At 38.5% G+C, this 19540-nt stretch overlaps 3 protein-coding genes across 5 annotated transcripts; 2 read left to right on the forward strand and 1 right to left on the reverse strand.

Moving 5' to 3' along the window:
* Nucleotides 1-1111: 1111 nt before the first annotated feature.
* LOC140773499 (uncharacterized) lies at nt 1112-8039 on the reverse strand. Of its 2 annotated transcripts, none has more exons than XM_073116095.1 (9): nt 7556-8039; nt 6647-6708; nt 6264-6378; nt 5922-6045; nt 4979-5059; nt 4518-4859; nt 4236-4402; nt 3304-4151; nt 1112-3006 (listed from the first exon to the last, which is right to left on the reverse strand). In XM_073116095.1, the coding sequence occupies exons 1-9, from the start codon at nt 7894-7896 to the stop codon at nt 1556-1558; spliced, it is 3531 nt and encodes a 1176-aa protein (XP_072972196.1). In that variant the 5' UTR covers nt 7897-8039; the 3' UTR covers nt 1112-1555. The 2 variants fall into 2 exon arrangements, with proteins under 2 accessions (XP_072972196.1, XP_072972197.1); XM_073116096.1 differs by having other exon boundaries at nt 1116-3006; nt 7582-7722.
* Nucleotides 8040-8602: 563 nt separating this feature from the next.
* Nucleotides 8603-14725, forward strand: LOC140773214 (glutamate--tRNA ligase, chloroplastic/mitochondrial). Of its 2 annotated transcripts, XM_073115671.1 has the most exons (13): nt 8603-8888; nt 9764-9882; nt 10180-10301; nt 10510-10692; nt 10847-10965; nt 11071-11119; nt 11217-11318; nt 11521-11623; nt 11716-11779; nt 12246-12360; nt 13239-13339; nt 13640-13796; nt 14333-14725. In XM_073115671.1, exons 1-13 carry the CDS (start codon nt 8650-8652, stop codon nt 14567-14569), a joined length of 1710 nt encoding a protein of 569 aa, XP_072971772.1. In that variant the 5' UTR covers nt 8603-8649; the 3' UTR covers nt 14570-14725. The 2 variants fall into 2 exon arrangements, with proteins under 2 accessions (XP_072971772.1, XP_072971773.1); XM_073115672.1 differs by lacking the exon at nt 8603-8888 and having other exon boundaries at nt 10155-10301.
* A 212-nt stretch (nt 14726-14937) lies between these two features.
* On the forward strand, nt 14938-16617 carry LOC140773215 (splicing factor U2af small subunit B-like). Its single transcript, XM_073115673.1, has 2 exons — nt 14938-15096; nt 15550-16617. The coding sequence occupies exon 2, from the start codon at nt 15591-15593 to the stop codon at nt 16422-16424; it is 834 nt and encodes a 277-aa protein (XP_072971774.1). The 5' UTR covers nt 14938-15096; nt 15550-15590; the 3' UTR covers nt 16425-16617.
* The last annotated feature ends 2923 nt before the right edge of the window (nt 16618-19540 follow it).

Consider the following 19540-nt stretch of genomic DNA (forward strand, 5'->3'; position numbering starts at 1 on the left):
CTTTGATTTTGCTATTTAATGAGTTTTTTTTACTAGGGCACTCTATGCAATGAATTTAAATATTGTGCCGTCCATTTGAGATGATTGACTCAATTATCTAATTTACATATCATAAATAATTAAGACCTTTATCTATATGTTACTAGTCTATATGTCCATGGTTTTTATAAAAAAATAATAATTGAAAACCTATGAGTCGCTCATCTAAGAAGGAAACGCAGACCTTGGGGTCTATATTGGAATTGATCAACAGAATGTTCCCAAGGCCATATCATTTCCCAAGCCTAGCACCGATCACACACACTATGTGTAGATGTAAACAGCTTTGAAAATAAAAAGAAGAAAAAGATTAGTACTGCATTGATGGAAGGTGCTTTTTTCTGATGGGTTCACGATAATTACTACGTTGTGTTCAGTATTGCAAGGGATGGGTTCAAAAGTGAAAGTCAACAAGTTTAATAACAAAAACAAGAGTCAAAAAGGAATAAGCCACTTTAACCAAAAAAGAGAAGATGTGCACAACTTTGTAGAAACTGAGTCGAAACTTACCTCCTCCTTGAAGAATATTGCTCCTCATATGTACTCGAAAGAAAAGTCTACAATTAAGAGTTTAGATTTGCAAGGCATCTGCCATATGGAATCGGCAAGGCATCTGCAAATCTCGATACCTCAAATGGAGCCCTCTTTGCCATGGCCTTCATTAGGAAGCAAGCAGGAATCTGATCCAGCAGTAAGCAAATTAGTTTCCCCTGTCCATCTGAGAGGAACATGGTCAAGTAACAATGGGGAAGGAACAAAGCAGACGGTGGAAGTTAGTGCTTACCAGAATTAACTTGTACAAACCGTTCCATTGATTGCTTGGGAGCACACCATGGGTAACATAATAAGCATTAACTTTTGCAGCACCAAGAGCAGTTAAAAACTTCTACAAAATGAGACAAAGACATTATCCTCCTCACAGTGATATAAAAAGAAAACAAAACAATTATGAACTTGATGAAAGGAACCAAGTACATCCAGTGGTGATTTCTGGTGAAAAAGAAAGCAATATTTGCAGTCATGTAGATAATGTAAAGCATGCATGAACTTAAAGAGTATACAGCATATGTTCCCCCAGTGCTGAAGTCAGATCTCTACTATCTGCAGCAATTTCTAATTCACAAGAAAAAGATAACCTCAAACAAAAGCTGAAAAATGAATTGGGGCTTCTCTTGGTAGCCATAACTTCTCTATTCTAATCTCGTATACAATGCAGGTAACTTGCATAAATGCTGTTTATTGTAGGATACAACTGCCCAAGAAAAACCAATAGCTGTCCCATGATGACTAGATTACAATGAAGCTATAATCAAAACGGACTTCAAAATCACAAAAAATAACAACAAAAAACTTGTGAGATATAACGAGCTCCCTTCAAACCATTGGCTTGAGCTATGTCACTGTGAAATCTGTAATCACTATTCTGGTGCTTTGAAAATTGGGGACTTCCAATATGCAGGCTAAGCCTCATCAGACTGTCTTTGGGAAGTAGCATATAAATTAAATATGATTTTGCTCAGGCAATGGTTTCTGATTTGCTCCCTTCTGCTGTAAATTTACGCTCAGTAGGATATACAAAGACTGTTGCAGCTGCAATGGAGGGGCTCAATGCAGCTGAGTATCTCATTGAAGTTATGGTGATCCTTGGCAACTGTTGGGACCCTGAACTCAATGGAACAAGCTTGTAACTAATAAGATGCTCAGTTTTTGGCAGAATAAAAGCAGCATCATCATGTGGCCCAGAAAACACAAAACTTTGAGAGTCATCGATGGCATACTTGATTTCCTGAAGCAAGCATGTTGAGTTTCGGATCTTTACATAGAATGAGAAAGGGACACCAAGAATAGCATGTGGAGGGCACTCAATACTCACAACTAGCGGTGGCTTCTCAACATGTACATCAGGCAACTTATGTTTTGTCAGAGCACCAGAGTCATGCTCTCCACCAAGACTTGAATCTCTCAGCCAGCTCAGACAAATTGTGCCTATCCCAAGAATAGGATAATCAACCTGTGGTGTGACCGAGAAAGCCCCTTTATATTCTTCACCAGGAGCCAGAAGGGCATGTTTAGCAGAAATCCCTCCAATCTGTCGCACAGAGCAGAAATTCCTGTCATCTGACTCATCCTCTTGTTTGATAGATATTGATATTAATCGCAAAGGCACCTCAGTGCAATTTCTAGCACCCACTATGAGGATGCTTGTTTCATTGAAAGCAAGAGGCTCCATTTGATCATGTGGCAGTGATTTCACCTTAGAGAGTAGCAGGGGTTCTCGCCGAAAAGGAATCATAAATCGGTGGCTAATGTTAATAGGGATCTTCCCTTCAATTTGCAAGCTCCTGTGTACATTAACTCTTTGCGTAGCCTCAGTGGAACTTGGTGAGTAACCAAGTGAAACATATAGCATGACAGACTTCGGTCTGTGCCATTTGATTTCTAATCTGCAAGACCATGATTTACCTATTTCAATTACTGGAACAGAGACAACTCCAAAGGAATATTGAATTTTCCTAATGTTGTCGAGATCAGTTTGTGGTTCTTCCTCTGGTAACCCTGAAATGCTAAGAAGCTCAACATGATGACTGTCAAACTGCTCTGCTTCCCTTGGACTCATTAGTAGGCCTCCTCCTCTTGCATCCACAAGATTAATCTTCAGTTCACCAGAATGGACGGCATGACCTGTTGACAATACTGTGACAGGAACAATGAAGATTTCTCCAACTAATGCGGGGCCAGAAGAAGTTAGGACGAGATCAACTTGAGGCTCTGGCTCTTCAACCTGGATAAACTTCTGCCCCAAAAAGGAAAGTCCAGGGTCTTTCATTGGAGAGGTTTCCAGCCGATCCTCAAATTTCCATAGTGGCAGATCTTCCATAGCAGCAGGGCTTTCAGCTCGGCAACAGATCATGAAATAATTTCCTATTTTAGCAGTCACTGACAAGCAGTCAAGCTTTCCACTCTGTCCTGCATAGGCATGCATACACACTATAAGAGGATAAACTAAAAAAGATAATAACCATATTGATCACACTAATGACCAAAAATTTGTTTACGAAGGTAACTGCCACTCTATAAGATGTCGCCATCTTCTGGAGCCAAAGAAAACAAACTGACCAATAACCAGAGAAGTCCAACAATTACACTCAGACAGGTTGATGATACTTGGTGGTCGGCCAGAGAGGTGGCAGCATTGAGTAGGCAACATTTCTACAGGAGTAAACATTTCCTCCAAACATATAAAAAAAGGAATCTAAAGTTTACCTGATCTAATTGCAAATGTCAACCGCAGCCACTTGTTAGTTGACAATGTCAGTGATGGAGCACTCTCTAGCTGCGCACCTTGATCATCCACAATAGACTTCAATGTGGAAAGATCTTCCTGGGAATTGATAATTTTGAAATTACACATAGGCTGGTTGAACTGGACTTCCAACAGATCAATCTCAAATGGACAGGGTAGCTGTGACAGAAGTGATACAGTGATCAGTGCAGGTGAGCCTGGCCTGACAGTTTGATCATGAAATGCCACAGATGCAAGAAGTACCATCCTCATGGGACTTATCAGATCAATATCAAGACAAACAAGCTGGTCTTCTGTCAAATGGAGATTTGAACCACTATCAGCTGCTTCTAGCTTATTTTCTCTCTTTATTAGGTCAAAAACTTCCTCTTGTATTGACTCTCTTCTAGAAAGGATAGGCGGACCAGCAGGCCCATACGCATTTTTACTATCTGAGGCTCCCAGTATATCATTACCAGATAAAATAGGCAATGCCGACATTTCAAGAGAATTTTCTATGAAATCTTTCGCAGAACCAAGTTTCCTTGAGCACTCTTGTAAATAACCCAAGCTTTCCCAAAGCAAAGTAGCCCACCCCTCTTGACGATATAGAGCAGCAACATCATCAAAGAGCTTCTTTGCAGTACTAAAATCCTCAGCCACATAATACTCTTTAGCCATTCTACTGTTGCAGAAACAAGCCATCCTTGATGCGCTGTGGCTGTTGAATAATTCACAAGATTTTTTATATAAGGCAATGATCTCATATGAATCTTGAAATCTTTCTGCTTCTGCAAGAGCATAGCTCATGTATTCTTCATCTGAAAGACTGCAATGCAAGGTCACTAAAATTGTCAGTATTTGAAAGAACTGAGATCATGAACTTCCGGGACCACTACTAGAAACTACTTACTGAAGCACTGCGACCGTATCACCCTGCTCAAACAAGCGAGCAAATTGACCAACATATATAGAGGGAATTACAGACTCTGGAATGCTGCCAATTTTATTTGCTCGCTCCTTTGTTGACAATGCAAGATCTAAGCAGTCTCTCTTCTCTCTCAAGTAATTCGCTGCTAACTGACAACAGAGAGAAAGTAAGAGCTATAAGAAAAGTTCCACAGAAAAAAATATCAAACTGATCTCCAGACATGTCATCATGTACATAGGATAATAACGAAAACTCAAGTGTCACCTGATAGTAGTAAGCTGGTTGAAATTCCCACTCAGTCAGAGGGTTATCCGATGTGCCAAAATGAGAAGAAAGTGTGCTCGGAATAGCTGCTGAGCTTGTCTCTAGTAATTCCGCAAAAACCAGGAATTGCCTACTGAACCATTCCCAGTGAAGAAAAGCAACTAGAGGTTCACCAACTAGCTGTTCATAGCTTCTAATGTGTTTATGGAACCAGGCAATTGCTTCTACTATTTTTCCACCATGAAGAAACAATGTGGATATTTTAAAGTGCAGTTGCTCGGCCACAGATTTTATCTCAACCAGGTGTTGGATTGGTGGCAATCTCGTTGATGTTCTGATTGTCTGAACAATTGAGTGTGAAAGATATTTGGTAAGATGAAAGATAAAGCTGTAAGAATTACATAGATATAAAACATGCATGTAAGTATCTTATTGATACAGTAATGAAAGAGGGAATGCACCTCAAGCAAAGCACGAAACCCATCCTCATAGAACTTCAATGCTTCTACCCAATCCCTTCTAAACTCCGCGTAAATGGCCACCTGAATAACAGAGTGCACAAAATGGTAACATCTGGAATTTCATGCTATTAGAACCTTCACTAAGAAAATTCATTATGTTCCTTCCAGTGACAACATCTGAAGATCACGGAGATAATAAAAATCGTGGGCATGTAAAATGTCATCATTCGCAGAAATATTACCATTTAATAGTGTTCACAATGGATCATGAAACAGAACAAATCTGACGTTAATGCTATATATATATATATATATATATATTTGCGTAGTTGTCAACCACCTCGCCTGGCACAGAACTGCAGTATGAGAAAAATGGAATGTTGCATGGGGCTTTTGTGATATACATATTAACTTCCTCGGGAGAAAAGGAATACATCATTCTTTTCAGAAGGAAGTTTCCAAATAGACTGTTATGGAGGCTAAGAAACAGGTCATTTCCTTACTCTTAAACTAAATAGAAAGGACTACAACATCAGCAAAGTTGATATTTTCCTAGAAACCCTAGATTTAGCATACCACCTAAGTAACTAAACAAGAAGTCTTAGAAAACAACTCCAATTTTCCTGAAATCTTATATTACCAGTTGTTCAACTCTTTCTCCTCTTCTAATTCTCAGAAAAAATAGTCAACTCCAGGAAGGAGAAAAAACTAGATAGAAATCAGATAAACTATAACTTCCAAAATAAACACTAAACAAATAAGGATTCTTACCCATCAATAGCATTCCAAAATGGTTTATATATAGCATTTCCAATGACAAAATGAATAGAAGTTGCCACATGAAGGTTTATAATAAACTTAAGAGCCACATATCTGGTGATCTTGGAAAATGGAATACAGAATTACATTTTATAGGCTTCAAATGAAAAGGAAAGGTTCTTGCCTTAAAGCAGTAGCGGATATTCAATTCAACAGAAGCAAAGCCCTTCTTCTCGATGCGGGATCTTATCTTTCGCCCTTCCTCTTTATAATATGTCATACACAATTCTGCAAATATGCTAGCCAATCTGCATAATGTTCATAAAAAGAGATAAATGAACCACTGCGAAGTTGCTACAATATATCAAATAATCTTATTTTCACAATTTGGAATCAGCTTAATGAATTCTTCTTTGTTTTTTTACTCATAACTCTTGCAGAAGATGCCTGTGATCTGATTCGATCTGATTGAATGATACTAATAAACTGCGAACGGCAATTATTGTGTATATCTTCCACTACTAACCTGCTGAGTGATTGCCTTAATTCGGATTCATCATTTTCAGTTAACACAACAAGGTACTTCGAATCTATCTCTGCACGTTTTCTCAAAGCAATCATTAGGTCTTCACTCAGTTCATCTGCATAGAACATTGCAATCCTTGTTATCCTTATATTTTATACCATGGGTAATGACATGTTAAACTATGAAACAGTTTCAGTGCATGAGCATAATATACATCACCTAATTAAATTAAACTATATTGCAATATGCGGAGACAGGATAAACTTTGGAATCCCTATATACTACAATGAAAAGTATAAAGAGATAACATTTCCTATCGTCTTAATGGCTAATAATCCACAAGAATAATGAATAAGCTCCTTAAATTCTACCACAGTACTTACCGCTAAATTGAGATTGCACAAGGACGACCACTAATTTGGTGCTTCTACCATACAGCACAGATCTGTCCACAAAATGCATCAAATTAATTAGTGTAACTAAGATGGCAGGGGTCAATTTGACAGTAAAGAACTGAAAGTGCCCATCCAAGAAAGATGGCGACATTAAATGTCATTCTGAAATAAGGACCACAAGTGCAGAATAGGATGACCTATAAGAAAATATTTCAGGTAAGAGGTAAAACTCAACACACAGAAAAGCAATTTTTCCAGTGGTCGTATATATGTTGGCCTATGATTCAAATGCCTATACTTCTCTGAATTAACATTATGATGCATGGCACAGTACTTTAGTTGATTCTGCGCAAGAAGCACAAATTAATAACAGAGACTCTTCTTTATTGCATTTGATCATAACCACTAACTTATTCTTCCTGGACCATTCCTATACTACCTTATATTTCTAGGCCAAGAATGTCAATATAAATTTCCGACTGGTTCTGCATTCAATCTTTTTCTTTTTGGTCTATGGAAGTACTTTCAAATGTCTGCCTTCATTTTCCTATGGACTACTTTTTCTCCTTAATAAGAGAAATGCACATCATGAGACCCAGAAAGTGGAACCTGTAAGGAGATGCACTAGGAAGTTGATAGCAGTTTCTATACGGTTGCTTTATCTACAGGAGGAAAGCTATGAGGAAAAATGGAAGTTATTTCATAAAAAGAATTAGATCATTATAAACTACCCAGGCACCAGATATTTAATCGAGTAACATTTTTTCTACATTCTAGTTCAATGGCAATTCAACCAATGCCACAGCGCAACTAGATCAGAACTATGGTCAAATTTCAAACACAATAACGTTGATTTTAAGAAATGCAGGACGAATGTGAAGGGGAAGGGATCCGTACTTTAGGTTCTCAAGATCGGTGCAGACCTGTAGCCACTGCGCGGGATCGCCGCTGACGTGATCCGACCTAAAGAAGGCAGCAACGACGGCCGGAACCCTAGTCCGGTGCTTCAAGAGCCAGTCCCTCTTCAAGATCCCGGCCGCCGGCGAAGAGGAAGCCAAGGGATCCTTCTGCTTCCTCGCGAGAATTGAGATCTTGGAGAAGTCCGGCAGAGCCAGAGTGTTAATCGGCGGCTGTTCGGAGTGGAGGAAGGCGGAGATCGTCTGGTGGAGCTCCGGGCATCCGACGACGGACACGAGGGAGACCGGCGGGGTCCGGAGCTCCTCGGGGTAGTCCTCCATGGCTCTGAGAGGGCTCGAGCTCGAGGAGATCTCGGAAACCCTAGCGAGGAGGAGGAAGACGAAGAGGGACGACGCGAGACGAGAGGGAGAGCGGAGGGAGGTGGGAATGTGGGATTAATCAATGATGGAAGCACCGGGGTTGGGACGTTACGTGAAAATTGGAATAACCGGAGGGGTTTTATGCAAACGTCGTTACTAACCTTATAGATTGAGATGTCGGACTTGGGAGAGTGATATATGAATTGAGATAGTAAAGGGGCTTTTATGTAAATAAAAATTATTAGTGGATTACTTATTTTATTTTTTATTTTTTTTTTTGGAATTATTAGTTTCGTCTGTGGTATAAATTTTTTTAAAAACTCAAATTAAAATTTTAAAAAGGCTCCAATTATCAATTAATAAACTTTCTGCGCATAGAATTACAACTTTATAGCAATGTAAAAATGTTATTTCGTATCTATCATAATCCATTTCTCAGGTTATAAACGTCTATTTACTATTAGATTTAATTATTATTTTTTTAATTTATCTATAATTTACAAATTATCTAGTATTTAATTTTGATCTTAATTATCTCGTAGATTTCTAAACAGTGAGTCCAAGCCTCAATGATTAAACGACAGTCGTCTGATCTTGATCGATAGGTCACGGAGCGGCGAACACCAAAAAGGGGACCCTGCTATAAATCACTCACGATAGCAGTCTATCATCTTCGTTCCAACTCGACCGAGGAAAGCTTCCGCCGAGGAGGAAATGGTGAGTCTCATGGCGTCGCCTTGGCTGCGAATTAGGGTTTTACCTGAGCTTCCACCTCAATTCTTGCGCTCAAACCTCGCGTCAAAGCCGTACCTCTCCCTTCGTCGGAGGAATTTCTCCATATCGGCCACTGGCCCGGTGGACGGCGAGGTTCGTGTCCGGTTCGCTCCGTCGCCCACGGGGAATCTGCACGTTGGTGGAGCGAGGACGGCTCTTTTCAACTACTTGTTCGCCAGGTTCGACTTTGTCCTTCGTTTCTTTCATCAGCTGTAAAGATTTTGGTCTCTGAAGTTTAGATCTGGGGTTCCTCGAGTCAAAAACAATTCATCTACTGTTTTTTCATCTTTAAATATTGTGAATTTGGCGTTTCATGGTCGGATTCTGTGTGCGAAGAATTCTTAAGGTCAATTTCTTTTGGGCCAGCGTCTGTGATGAATGCGTTCGCGGATGTTAGATTACTTGATCAACAGTATACTAATAAATCCATCTGCTATATCATCGAGCAACATTTTTTTCGACCGTATTGACCATTTTCTTGCAAGTGTTCAAAAGTCCTGTCTTTCTACATAACAAGGGTCATGTCATAAAATATATGCTAGGCAGAATATATCTCAATCGATCAAAGCGAAAAAGTTCCATGGTATTCTATCAACAGCCCGTTAGCATTAAAGGAGAGAGTTTTTCTTAAGGGCATGTCTCATCTCATTCCTTGCTGTTTAAATGGGAAATGAGTTGTGTTCCTTGCTTCCTAAATTGTAGTTAATCAGTCAAAAAGAATATATATATACTGCTGTTTTTGGTCATATCCAGCAACAGAAATTTCTTCCAGATATGACTCTTTTTGAGATATCCGCCAACAGATCACGCAAGAAGGAAAGGTAAAGTTTTATATAATCAATCTGGAATAGCAACAGACATTCTAAATGTATATTGTAATGTGGTGCTAATATGTTACTTGTCGTATCTGAAGTCCTGTATTAAATTATTCTGTGAAATTTATGGCTTCCTCAGTTTCGTGCAACTCATATCTCCTCAATCTGTAGATTTTGGTTTATTAGGGAACTGTTTTACTTCTTTAGCATGTTCTTTGTGATGAATATATCACTTATAGGTCCAAAGGTGGGAAATTTATACTTCGAATTGAAGATACTGACCTGGAGAGATCTACTAAGAAGTCGGAGGAAGCAGTGTTGAATGATCTGTCTTGGCTTGGTCTTGATTGGGATGAAGGTGAATATTTACAAATCACCCATCTGCCATATAATTGAGTTTTTTTTTATACAAGCTGAAATGACTTCGTATCTTCAAAGATTGCAAAACTGAGATTAAGATACTGTTGGTTTGTGTAGCTGTTGTTTCCTAGGTTACAATTTGTTCTTCTAGATCCATTGTTTTAGTTTCATTAACAAGATGCACTTTTATCTTATCTTTCATCTTTATTAGCTCTCAGACTTGTGTCTACTAGACTATGACTGAAATCTTTTGTGTTGCATATGGTAAAGATGAAAGTATCATGTAAATCTTCAGGGCCAGAAGTTGGTGGAGATTATGGTCCTTACCGACAATCTGAAAGGAACTCTCTGTACAAACAATATGCTGATAAATTGTTGGATATTGGTGCTGTTTATCGTTGTTTTTGCTCTAATGAGGTAATTTACTATATGACTATTCATTTTTCCTCTTTGGGTTGGTGTGGCATTATGAAGTCTAGCTGGGTATCTTTTGCTGATATTCTTCATAGGGTATCTTTTTCTCATCTACTTGAATGTGTCAAAGGAAAAAAGAACTAATTCTTTGTAGGGAATTCATATTTGTTGATGAAGTTTCATTTTCCTCATGAATTGTTATTCTTGCTAGGAACTTGAACAAATGAAAGAAACTGCTAAGCAGATGCAGCTGCCTCCCATATATACGGGGAAATGGGCAACTGCCTCAGATCGGGAAGTAGAGGAGGAGTTGGCGAAAGGCACACCTTATACATACCGTTTCCGTGTGCCAAAGGAAGGGTCACTTAAAATCAGTGACCTTATTCGTGGAGAGGTAAGATCTTCATTAGTTTGAATGATTAAAACTTTAAAAGTACTCAATGATCTTTCTGGCACGGTTATGATAATGGTATCATTCCTTTTCCATTCGTGAAATCTGTTTTCTTATTGTAGTATTCAATTCTGATCCATTTGATAGTTTCGTGAAGGTCAGTTGGGGCTTAGATACACTTGGTGATTTTGTCATTATGAGAAGCAATGGCCAACCTGTGTACAATTTCTGTGTCACTGTTGATGATGCTACCATGCATATATCCCATGTTATTAGGTAAGATAGTTTCATGTACTGGATGATCTCTCATCCTTAGGTAAGTTTGAATTTTGACATATAATGGGTCTGATGTGGTTTTCTTTATGCTTGTTTACATGTCAGAGCTGAGGAGCATTTGCCAAACACCTTAAGACAGGCACTTATTTACAAAGTAAATTTTCTCTTCTCTTTGACCCTCCTTTGCAGTTTGTCTTATGTTAGATTTATAGAAAATTGGCAACTGTGTGATCATCAATGTTTTCATGCAGGCACTTGGTTTTGCGATGCCTTCCTTTGCACACGTTTCTCTAATCCTTGCTCCAGATAGAAGTAAACTGTCAAAACGACATGGTGCAACTTCAGTGGGACAGGTAGTCTATTAAACCTTTGAGGAACAGTTTTATAACCAAATTAAGCTACTGAAAATCTTTATTATTATTATTATTATTATTATTATTATTATTATTATTATTATTATTATTATTATTATTATTATTATTATTTTTTCATACTATATGAACCTCTCCCTCTGTTATATTAGTTTCTTACAACTTATTCCTTTTCTTTTGGCAGTTCAGAGAGATGGGTTATCTTCCTCAAGCAATGGTGAACTACCTTGCACTCTTGGGTTGGGGTGATGGTACAGAAAATGAATTTTTCACCATTGATCAGCTTGGTTAGTTTTCTTGATTGCTTATATTACTCTGCTGCTATTTGTTTTATTGTTGTTTGGGGTAATTTACTAAGATGTGCTCTTCTTTTGAGCAGTCGAGAAGTTCTCAATAAGTCGTGTCAATAAAAGTGGGGCCATCTTTGATTCAACAAAACTAAGGTGAATATGAGAATTGCCTGGTCAGGTTTTCCTTTTGTCAATTAATTGTATGTTGAGAAAGACTTTACATTGTTGATATATAGAATGGCTTGGTTTGTACCAACAGCACTTGCATCTAATCATTTCCTCATTTCTGGGGAAATATGCCAGTTTAATAGCATTGATGACATGTTGCAGCATGGTTCTGCATGCTCAGTTCTTGTGGCAATTTTTCAGCTTCATTGGTTATTTTGGATCCGTTTCTTTATCAGTGTTGTTTGAATGGTTGAAGCTGTATCATCTCTCTCCCTTCCCCTACCTCCCCCAGCTGTCCCTGTCTCTTCTCCCCTTTGTCCCTTCTATCTCTCACTCTGTGCTAGCTCACTAGTTAGTGCTGTTAAATTTTAGAGAAATCAAGTCCCTTTTCATTTCTTTGACAAAAAAAATGTGAAATTTGCTCTCGTGACAAATATATGTATTGTATCAGATGGATGAATGGGCAACATTTAAGATCCCTTCCCTCAGAAGAGCTGATCAAAATATTTGGAGATAGGTGGAAGTGTGCTGGCATTCTCCTGGAAACTGAAGGAACTTTTGTTGAGGTTGAAAATTACTCTTTTCATTTGAGTTTTTCTATATTTTATTTATATTCTGTGGTCTTACAAGTGCTATGAAATCACAATTATGTGTGACATTGTTTATATGTTAACTATTTGCTGCTGTAGCAAGCACAGAAAGCTACAGCTGTGGAAGTTTATGTATAAGTTTGTAACTTTGTATTTCTTATAGTACTATTTGAAAATATGAAAGTTGCTGATGTTAGTAAATATATATCATCTAGCAGGCATGTCATATGCAAGTCTTATATGGGTAATGTCACACATATCATATTATCTTCGTCGTGCTTACATATTCCACATCTAGACACCCTTTTTTTTCATTATGTTGAATATGTAAGAGTAAACAAGAAGGAATAAGAAGTCAATCCCAAGTATTAGGAAAGGCTTGCTGCTTCAAGCTGTCATGAAATTTGAGAAGGTGCTATAACTAAGAGCATCAAAATATTAAGTGATCTTGGCCTTAGAAAAAGTTGGTATCAGCCAAAACTGGACAATTTGAGAAGTATCAGTCCTGACTCTTTAAGTTATAGCAATCTAGAATGTGAGTACGCTACCTAATGATTTATTGATGGTTCCAATGCTCTGAATCTATCACTCTTAAAAATGGGCATCCACATGCGTGAGTTTCCCTGCAGTGCAAGTTGTCTGTGGAGCATGGAGTAAAAGATTTATGTAGCCTCAACCCCAATACTGAGAGCTTGTTGCATGACAAGCTCGCGGCACCATAGTGCATTGGCCACAGTCCTTATTGTCACATTTAGTGACGCTCTCATCCTACATATTGTTTTTACAAGTTCATTTTCTTAAACTGTTAACCGAGGAACAAATACTAACAGTCACTATACAATGCAATTGTACAGGAGGCAACTGAACTATTAAAGGATGGGATTGATTTGATAACAGAAGCAGATATGGCCCTGTCGAATTTGCTATCTTATCCACTGCACTCTACTTTAAACAGGTAGATATAATCTTGTGGTACCACTGCACTGCTCTCGAGTTCTTCATTGACATCCTTTATACGTCTTTTATGCAATGCATCTCACCCTGCCGAGGAATCAGAATAGTGGCAACTGCTTGTTTGCCTGGTGAAGCATGCTAATTCTTGGTGGATTTTGCTATCTGGGTTTGGCATGTTAGACACTTAGACCATGTCTTAACTTAAGCCCAATCTCAGATGGCTGCTTTTCCATGATGAAATGATAAACTACCTTTTAATTACAAGTTGCTGCTTATATGTGATGTAATGTGTGATCTACAGTGTAGAAGGTAAACCTGTTGTACAAGATAAGCTTTCCGAGGTAGCAGCAAGTTTGATCTCTGCTTATGATAGTGGAGAACTCCATGGAGCACTGGAGGAAGGTCATGCTGGTTGGCAGAAGTGGGTGAAAGGCTTTGGCAAGGCGCTTAAGCGTAAGGTCAGTGTTAGTAGGAAACATAGCATAATACTCTTTCCAGTAAGGCCAGTGATAGTTTAGATTTTCTCTCTTCCTTTTTGAATTCAGAATAATATTGCAATTCTTTTTCTTCCTGCATGGAAGAAGCATCAAGACTAGCACATCTTGGATTTGTTTCAGCTTACTTAGCAGTTAGATAATACCATAAGCAATAATTTGACTGTATGAGTTGTAACAGCAATGGTAAACAGAAAAGTTTCAGTTCTTTTACTTGTCAACTTTAAGAAAGAATTGCCTACTGTTGTACTAAAAAAGAATTGCAGCTCAATCTACAGCGACCACTAAGATTGTAAGACAACAATATTTTTGTGTCCTTAAAATGCTGCCATCAGTTGGAATCCCATTGCCCTATACTTTCAACCTATTTATTGGCCTTCTGCAAGTCTTATATCTTTTACGACAATACACGGTCTCCTCAATGTTTTATGGTATTAGTCAGAGTGTTTTGACATCTTTGATTCCTGAGCTGAAACCCCATCCTTACTGTGTTTTGCCAGGGGAAATCTCTCTTCATGCCTCTTCGAGTATTGCTCACTGGAAAGCTCCATGGCCCAGACATGGGAGGCAGTATACACCTGATACATAAAGCTGGAGGGCTCTCTGGAGCTGTTAATCCGCAATCAGGTTTCATACCCTTGGAAGAGAGGATCAAAATTCTAAGAGAAGTCGATTGGGAAGCACTGAATAAGGACTCAGAAGCACAACCTGAGCCTGTTGCCACTGCTACTAATTAAGTGTTTTGAGTTTTTTTGTCAGTTTATTTTGTTAAAGGCTTTTAAACTGGAAGAGCATAGCTACTGTACCATTATGTTTTTTTTGACAGGATTAAACACTCAAAATGTACTTGTAATTCATGTGGTCATCTATAAAGTTGTGTTATATCTTTATTATCTCCTTGTGGTCATCTGATGTACTTGTACTATTATTCTCTTTTAAAAAAAGAATAAGAAAATCTCTATCAAGAGTTGAGATTTAGCAATTAATCGCAAGTATATGTCTAGAACTCTAGATTAATCCAAACTGGATCCAATTCTCCAGTCGAGCCCATATAGTATATATCAACACGTCGAGTCCCAGGGCTATAGACTATACGGTCCCGGTAATGCGGTTTCGGGTTCAAGTTCGTAGCTCCTCATTGGGTCGGATATCTTCATTCCTCCGACTCCGTCCGATGTTGTAATAGCGAAAAGCGACACCCTTTTCGACTCTGGGCGACGAGGAGCCCCAATTCCTCTTTCTTCGGCGCCGACGAGTGAACAAGGTAAGTTCTTTCAAACCCTAGCCCTCTTTCTCTTGGTTTTCGCTGCTTCTTTGTTCTATTTTTCTTCTTCTGAAATCTCTACTCTATTAGGTGTAATTATTAATGTTTGGTCGATAGATGTGCAAAACCTAATCCTGTGCAAGCTAGATTTGTGATCATTTCTACTCTACCAAGTAATCTCTGGTGGTTTTCTTCTCTATTTTAACACGGTTTGTGGATTAGGTTTAGTGGAAAATAGCTCGATATTAGGGTTTTCCGGAAGGTAGTGAGCTAGATCCATTCTCTCAAAATGCATTAGTATTGAGAAAGGTTCGAGGTTACCCTTTTGGATGTTATTTATTCTTTGACGGCTCCGCTTTCACGGAATAGTCCCTTTTCCAGTACTAACCCAGTAAAAAAGATTGGATTTTAGAATGGTAGGAAGGTTCTAACATCATTTTCCCGACCATTTAGGTTTCTGGAGGTTGTGAGGTCGCATCTGCTGCGGAACACTCATGGCAGAGCACTTGGCTTCAATCTTTGGCACTGAGAAGGACAGAGTCAACTGCCCGTTCTACTTCAAGATTGGTGCATGCCGCCATGGAGACCGATGCTCCCGGCTCCACAATCGTCCAACGATATCCCCAACTCTTCTCCTCTCCAACATGTATCACCGCCCAGACATGATCACCCCAGGTGTTGATGCCCAGGGCCAGTCGATTGAGCCCCGCAAGATCCAGGAACACTTTGAGGATTTTTATGAGGATATCTTCGAGGAGCTCAGCAAATTTGGTGAGATTGAAACCCTCAATGTCTGCGACAACCTCGCTGACCACATGATAGGGAATGTCTATGTCCAGTTCAAGGAGGAGGATCAGGCTGCTGCGGCAGTTAGGGCCCTTCAGGGCAGGTTCTACTCAGGCCAGCCAATAATTGTGGATTTTTCTCCCGTCACTGATTTCCGGGAGGCCACATGCCGGCAGTTTGAGGAGGATAGTTGTAATCGCGGCGGTTATTGCAACTTCATGCATGTGAAGCAGATTGGTAGGGAGTTGAGGAAGAAGCTGTTTGGGCGGTACCAGAGGTCCCGGGGAAGCCGGAGTCGGAGTCGCAGCCTGAGCCCTCATCATCGGAGGGAACATCGTGATCATGGAAATAGTCGTGGCCGTGGGGACTATCGCGGGAGTGGGCGGAGGAGTGGAGACAAGCATGGAAGATACGATGGGGACGGAGGTAGGAGGAGTCATGGGAGCCCCAGAAGGGCAAGGAGCCCTGTAAGGGAAGGTAGCGAGGAGCGGAGGGCTAGGATAGAGCAGTGGAATCGAGAAAGAGAGGAGAGGCAGCCATGATTTTGATTCAGGGTTGCTTTTTTACAATTTCCATATTTACTGTTTCTTCGAAGATGGTTTTGGTAAAGAGCTCATTTCAAATTCTTATTTTGGAACATCTGATATTCTCTCTTTTGCATTGTACGGATGACATCTTGGAACTTTTTGCACTCTATTGCATGATAACATATGTGGTGCAGCACCAGTTGGTTTATGTTCATTTGCTCTAATTATCTGTAGTTCCTTCAAGTATATTTCTTGTAGATTGATGTCTTTGTTGCCATGTTATGATTTATTTCTGTCACTTTCTAGTAGTTCCTTGTTTCCTTTTGATGTGTAGTTGTTTTTACTGTCCTTCAGAATTGCTGATTGACTAGCTTGAAGGCAGTTGAATGCCCTGAAAAAGTCTCAGTTAAGCTGGTGATTGGCAGGACATTTAGTTTAATCATGAACTTCCATCCTGCAGGTAGTGTTGCATAACGAGTCTTCTGATTTTTTGCACATAGCATATGACGCCAAAAACTACATGCAAAATGTTTTCCATAGTTTTCCTAATTCAAGCTAACCAAATAATTAGGCACCAGCTCTTGTGTTCATTAGTATAGTAGTTTCCTGAATATCATTGGTGGTAGTTCGTTTTCCTCTCTTCTTTTCCTTAAAACTTGAAGTTGATGTGGTTTAAGTCTCTTTACTACAGAAAAGAAAAGAGAAAGATATATATTCAGTTATGCGTACTGCAATAATTGTTTTGAAGTTGGTGAAAAGCTATAATGAAAAGCTTTCTATTATTTCCTGATGCCATATCATGCAATCAGTTTTTTGGGGGTTTTCTCCTGCCAAATGTTGGAAATATCTGAGTCTCTTTGATGTCTATGACTTAATGATTACGAGCTTCTATAACTTAAAATTGTGCTAAAGAGAATTTAGCAACTCTAGAATAGTTCAGCAGAATCCGTTTTCCTGGAGTTGCAGGTGTGGCTGTTTGTCACAGGATCACTGAAGAGAATTATGAGCTCCATGCTTTGAACTATGCAAACCATACAGTATTCACATATTACAACTCTACAAGCATTACATCAAAAATCTCTCAGTCACCATCAACCGCCACCATGTCGTCCACCGTCACCGACGATCGCTTGATGAACTCCAAGCAATCGTCGATCGCCTCTTTGTAGAAGGAATTCGATCTCTCGTAATATCTCAAGTTACATTCAGGTTGGCCTCCTTGTCGCCTCTGAGAAACTACTGAGCTCCTCCTACTTCTACCACTACTTTCATTCGAACTTCTCCCTAGCAAATGTAGGCATTGGCCGAAGAAACTAAGCAGCTTATGTCTTAGTCTAATAGCAGAGATGCCATTAGAAGACATCCTAAAACCTCTAACCCTGCACCACCTTCGTCCTTGTCTGCTGTAGCTCTTCTCATCCATTCAACTTCTCAGAGTTCCACGCTGTAGCTATCTACTCTTTTGGGTCATCAGATATATAACTGGGAAGGAGTACAGAATTCTTTGAAACTATTTAGAAGATGGATAAGTTAAACCGCCCTTACGAGTGTGTCATGATAGGATTAGCTTAATATAATTATGTCATAAGAAGGCATTAAGAAACAAAAGTAGAAGTTAAGCTCGGTTGTCCTTTCTAGATATCATTTTCTCAGTCGGTGATTAAATATAAGAAGATAATAAGGGATAAGAGGAAAAAAAAAAAAAGAAATACAAATGCAGGACATCAAAGTAGGTCATCAGGAATTTATTTTTTTTTTAAATTCTTCAAGATTGTGAAAGTCCAACCAAAGATTTAACATACATGTGAGTACTAAACTAAACAAAAAGAAACAATTAGGTGGTTTAGATGTTTCCCAAGGACTAAATTCTGCCAGGAAGATCTTCCTTTCTCACTCAAACGTAACTACTTTAAAAGTTTAAGTTGTTCGATAATTTTTAAGTTTGATTTTACTCACTTAACGGTGATTTAGGGTTTAATAATTTATCCCTCCAAAGAAGTTAAGATAAATAAAAAAGTCTAGACAGCATTGCAACATCTCCTCCTGAATGGTTACAATAGAAAAGAACAACCTAACACGAGAAGTTTGGTAAATTAAACCTATGTATATATAGTCAGTGAGACAGGACGATGAGCTTCCAATTTAAATAGACTCCCAAGATAAGATCCAGATTAAAATATATATGGTTATTATGTAAAGCAACAGATAGCTAACTTTGTCGATGGAGAATAAAGAAGACTAAAAGAAATTAACTACTCTAATTGTCCTTTATGTTGTTTTCTTCTATAATGATGACCTTGTGCTAATTAACATTAATTTCTTGGATGAGTTTAATAGAGATTTAAGCAATGTTTAATCACCGCCAAACCGACCAATCGCCACAAATACCGGAGGTTTTGCCGGCAAATGACATCAAAGCAACTTCCTTAATTTGCCAATCATGATTAAAATCACTGTTAACTGGTAAAGCTTGCACAAGATGATTAGCCTTTTTAATCTTTGCTGGGCTGAGAACTCTTTTTTGGGGCCCAAAGAAACCCGCCTAAGAGGCCCACCAATAAATACCCTAACAATTTTGTTCGTGTATAAATGATACTTATTTATAAATTATATTTTTTTAAAATATATTATAGTTAACGTACTTATTCACAATTTTATAACTAAACATAACTTCTTACATAAATAATTATTATATTTATCAAAATAAAAAAAAAACGTGAATATATTTAAGATATATGTCTAAATCTATCCTTAAAAAAAATCTTATACGCGCCTTCATGATTTTTACATAATTGCCACCAAATTTTCTTCCAAAATATCGTAATTGCTTATATATATATATATATATATATATATATATATATATATATATATATATATATATATATATATAAAATTAAAATACCCTCGTTTCTTAATATTATTTTTTTTCCCTTTTCTTTTTAGCATATGGCATCAAGAAGTTGTCTCCTCTCCGACGCTGTCATGACGTAAGAGTAGCAGCATAACTCTCGAGAATCCATTCATTAATATATATATATATCTATATAGATAGATATACCTCCAATGTCCATGAAGTATGTGAACTATATAAAGTGGTGGACCAACAATGCCCGCAATTTCTGACTATC

The sequence above is a fragment of the Typha angustifolia genome, chromosome 13, assembly GCF_048772165.1.
Source record: "Typha angustifolia cultivar Huaian chromosome 13, ASM4877216v1, whole genome shotgun sequence".
Lineage (NCBI taxonomy): Eukaryota > Viridiplantae > Streptophyta > Magnoliopsida > Poales > Typhaceae > Typha > Typha angustifolia.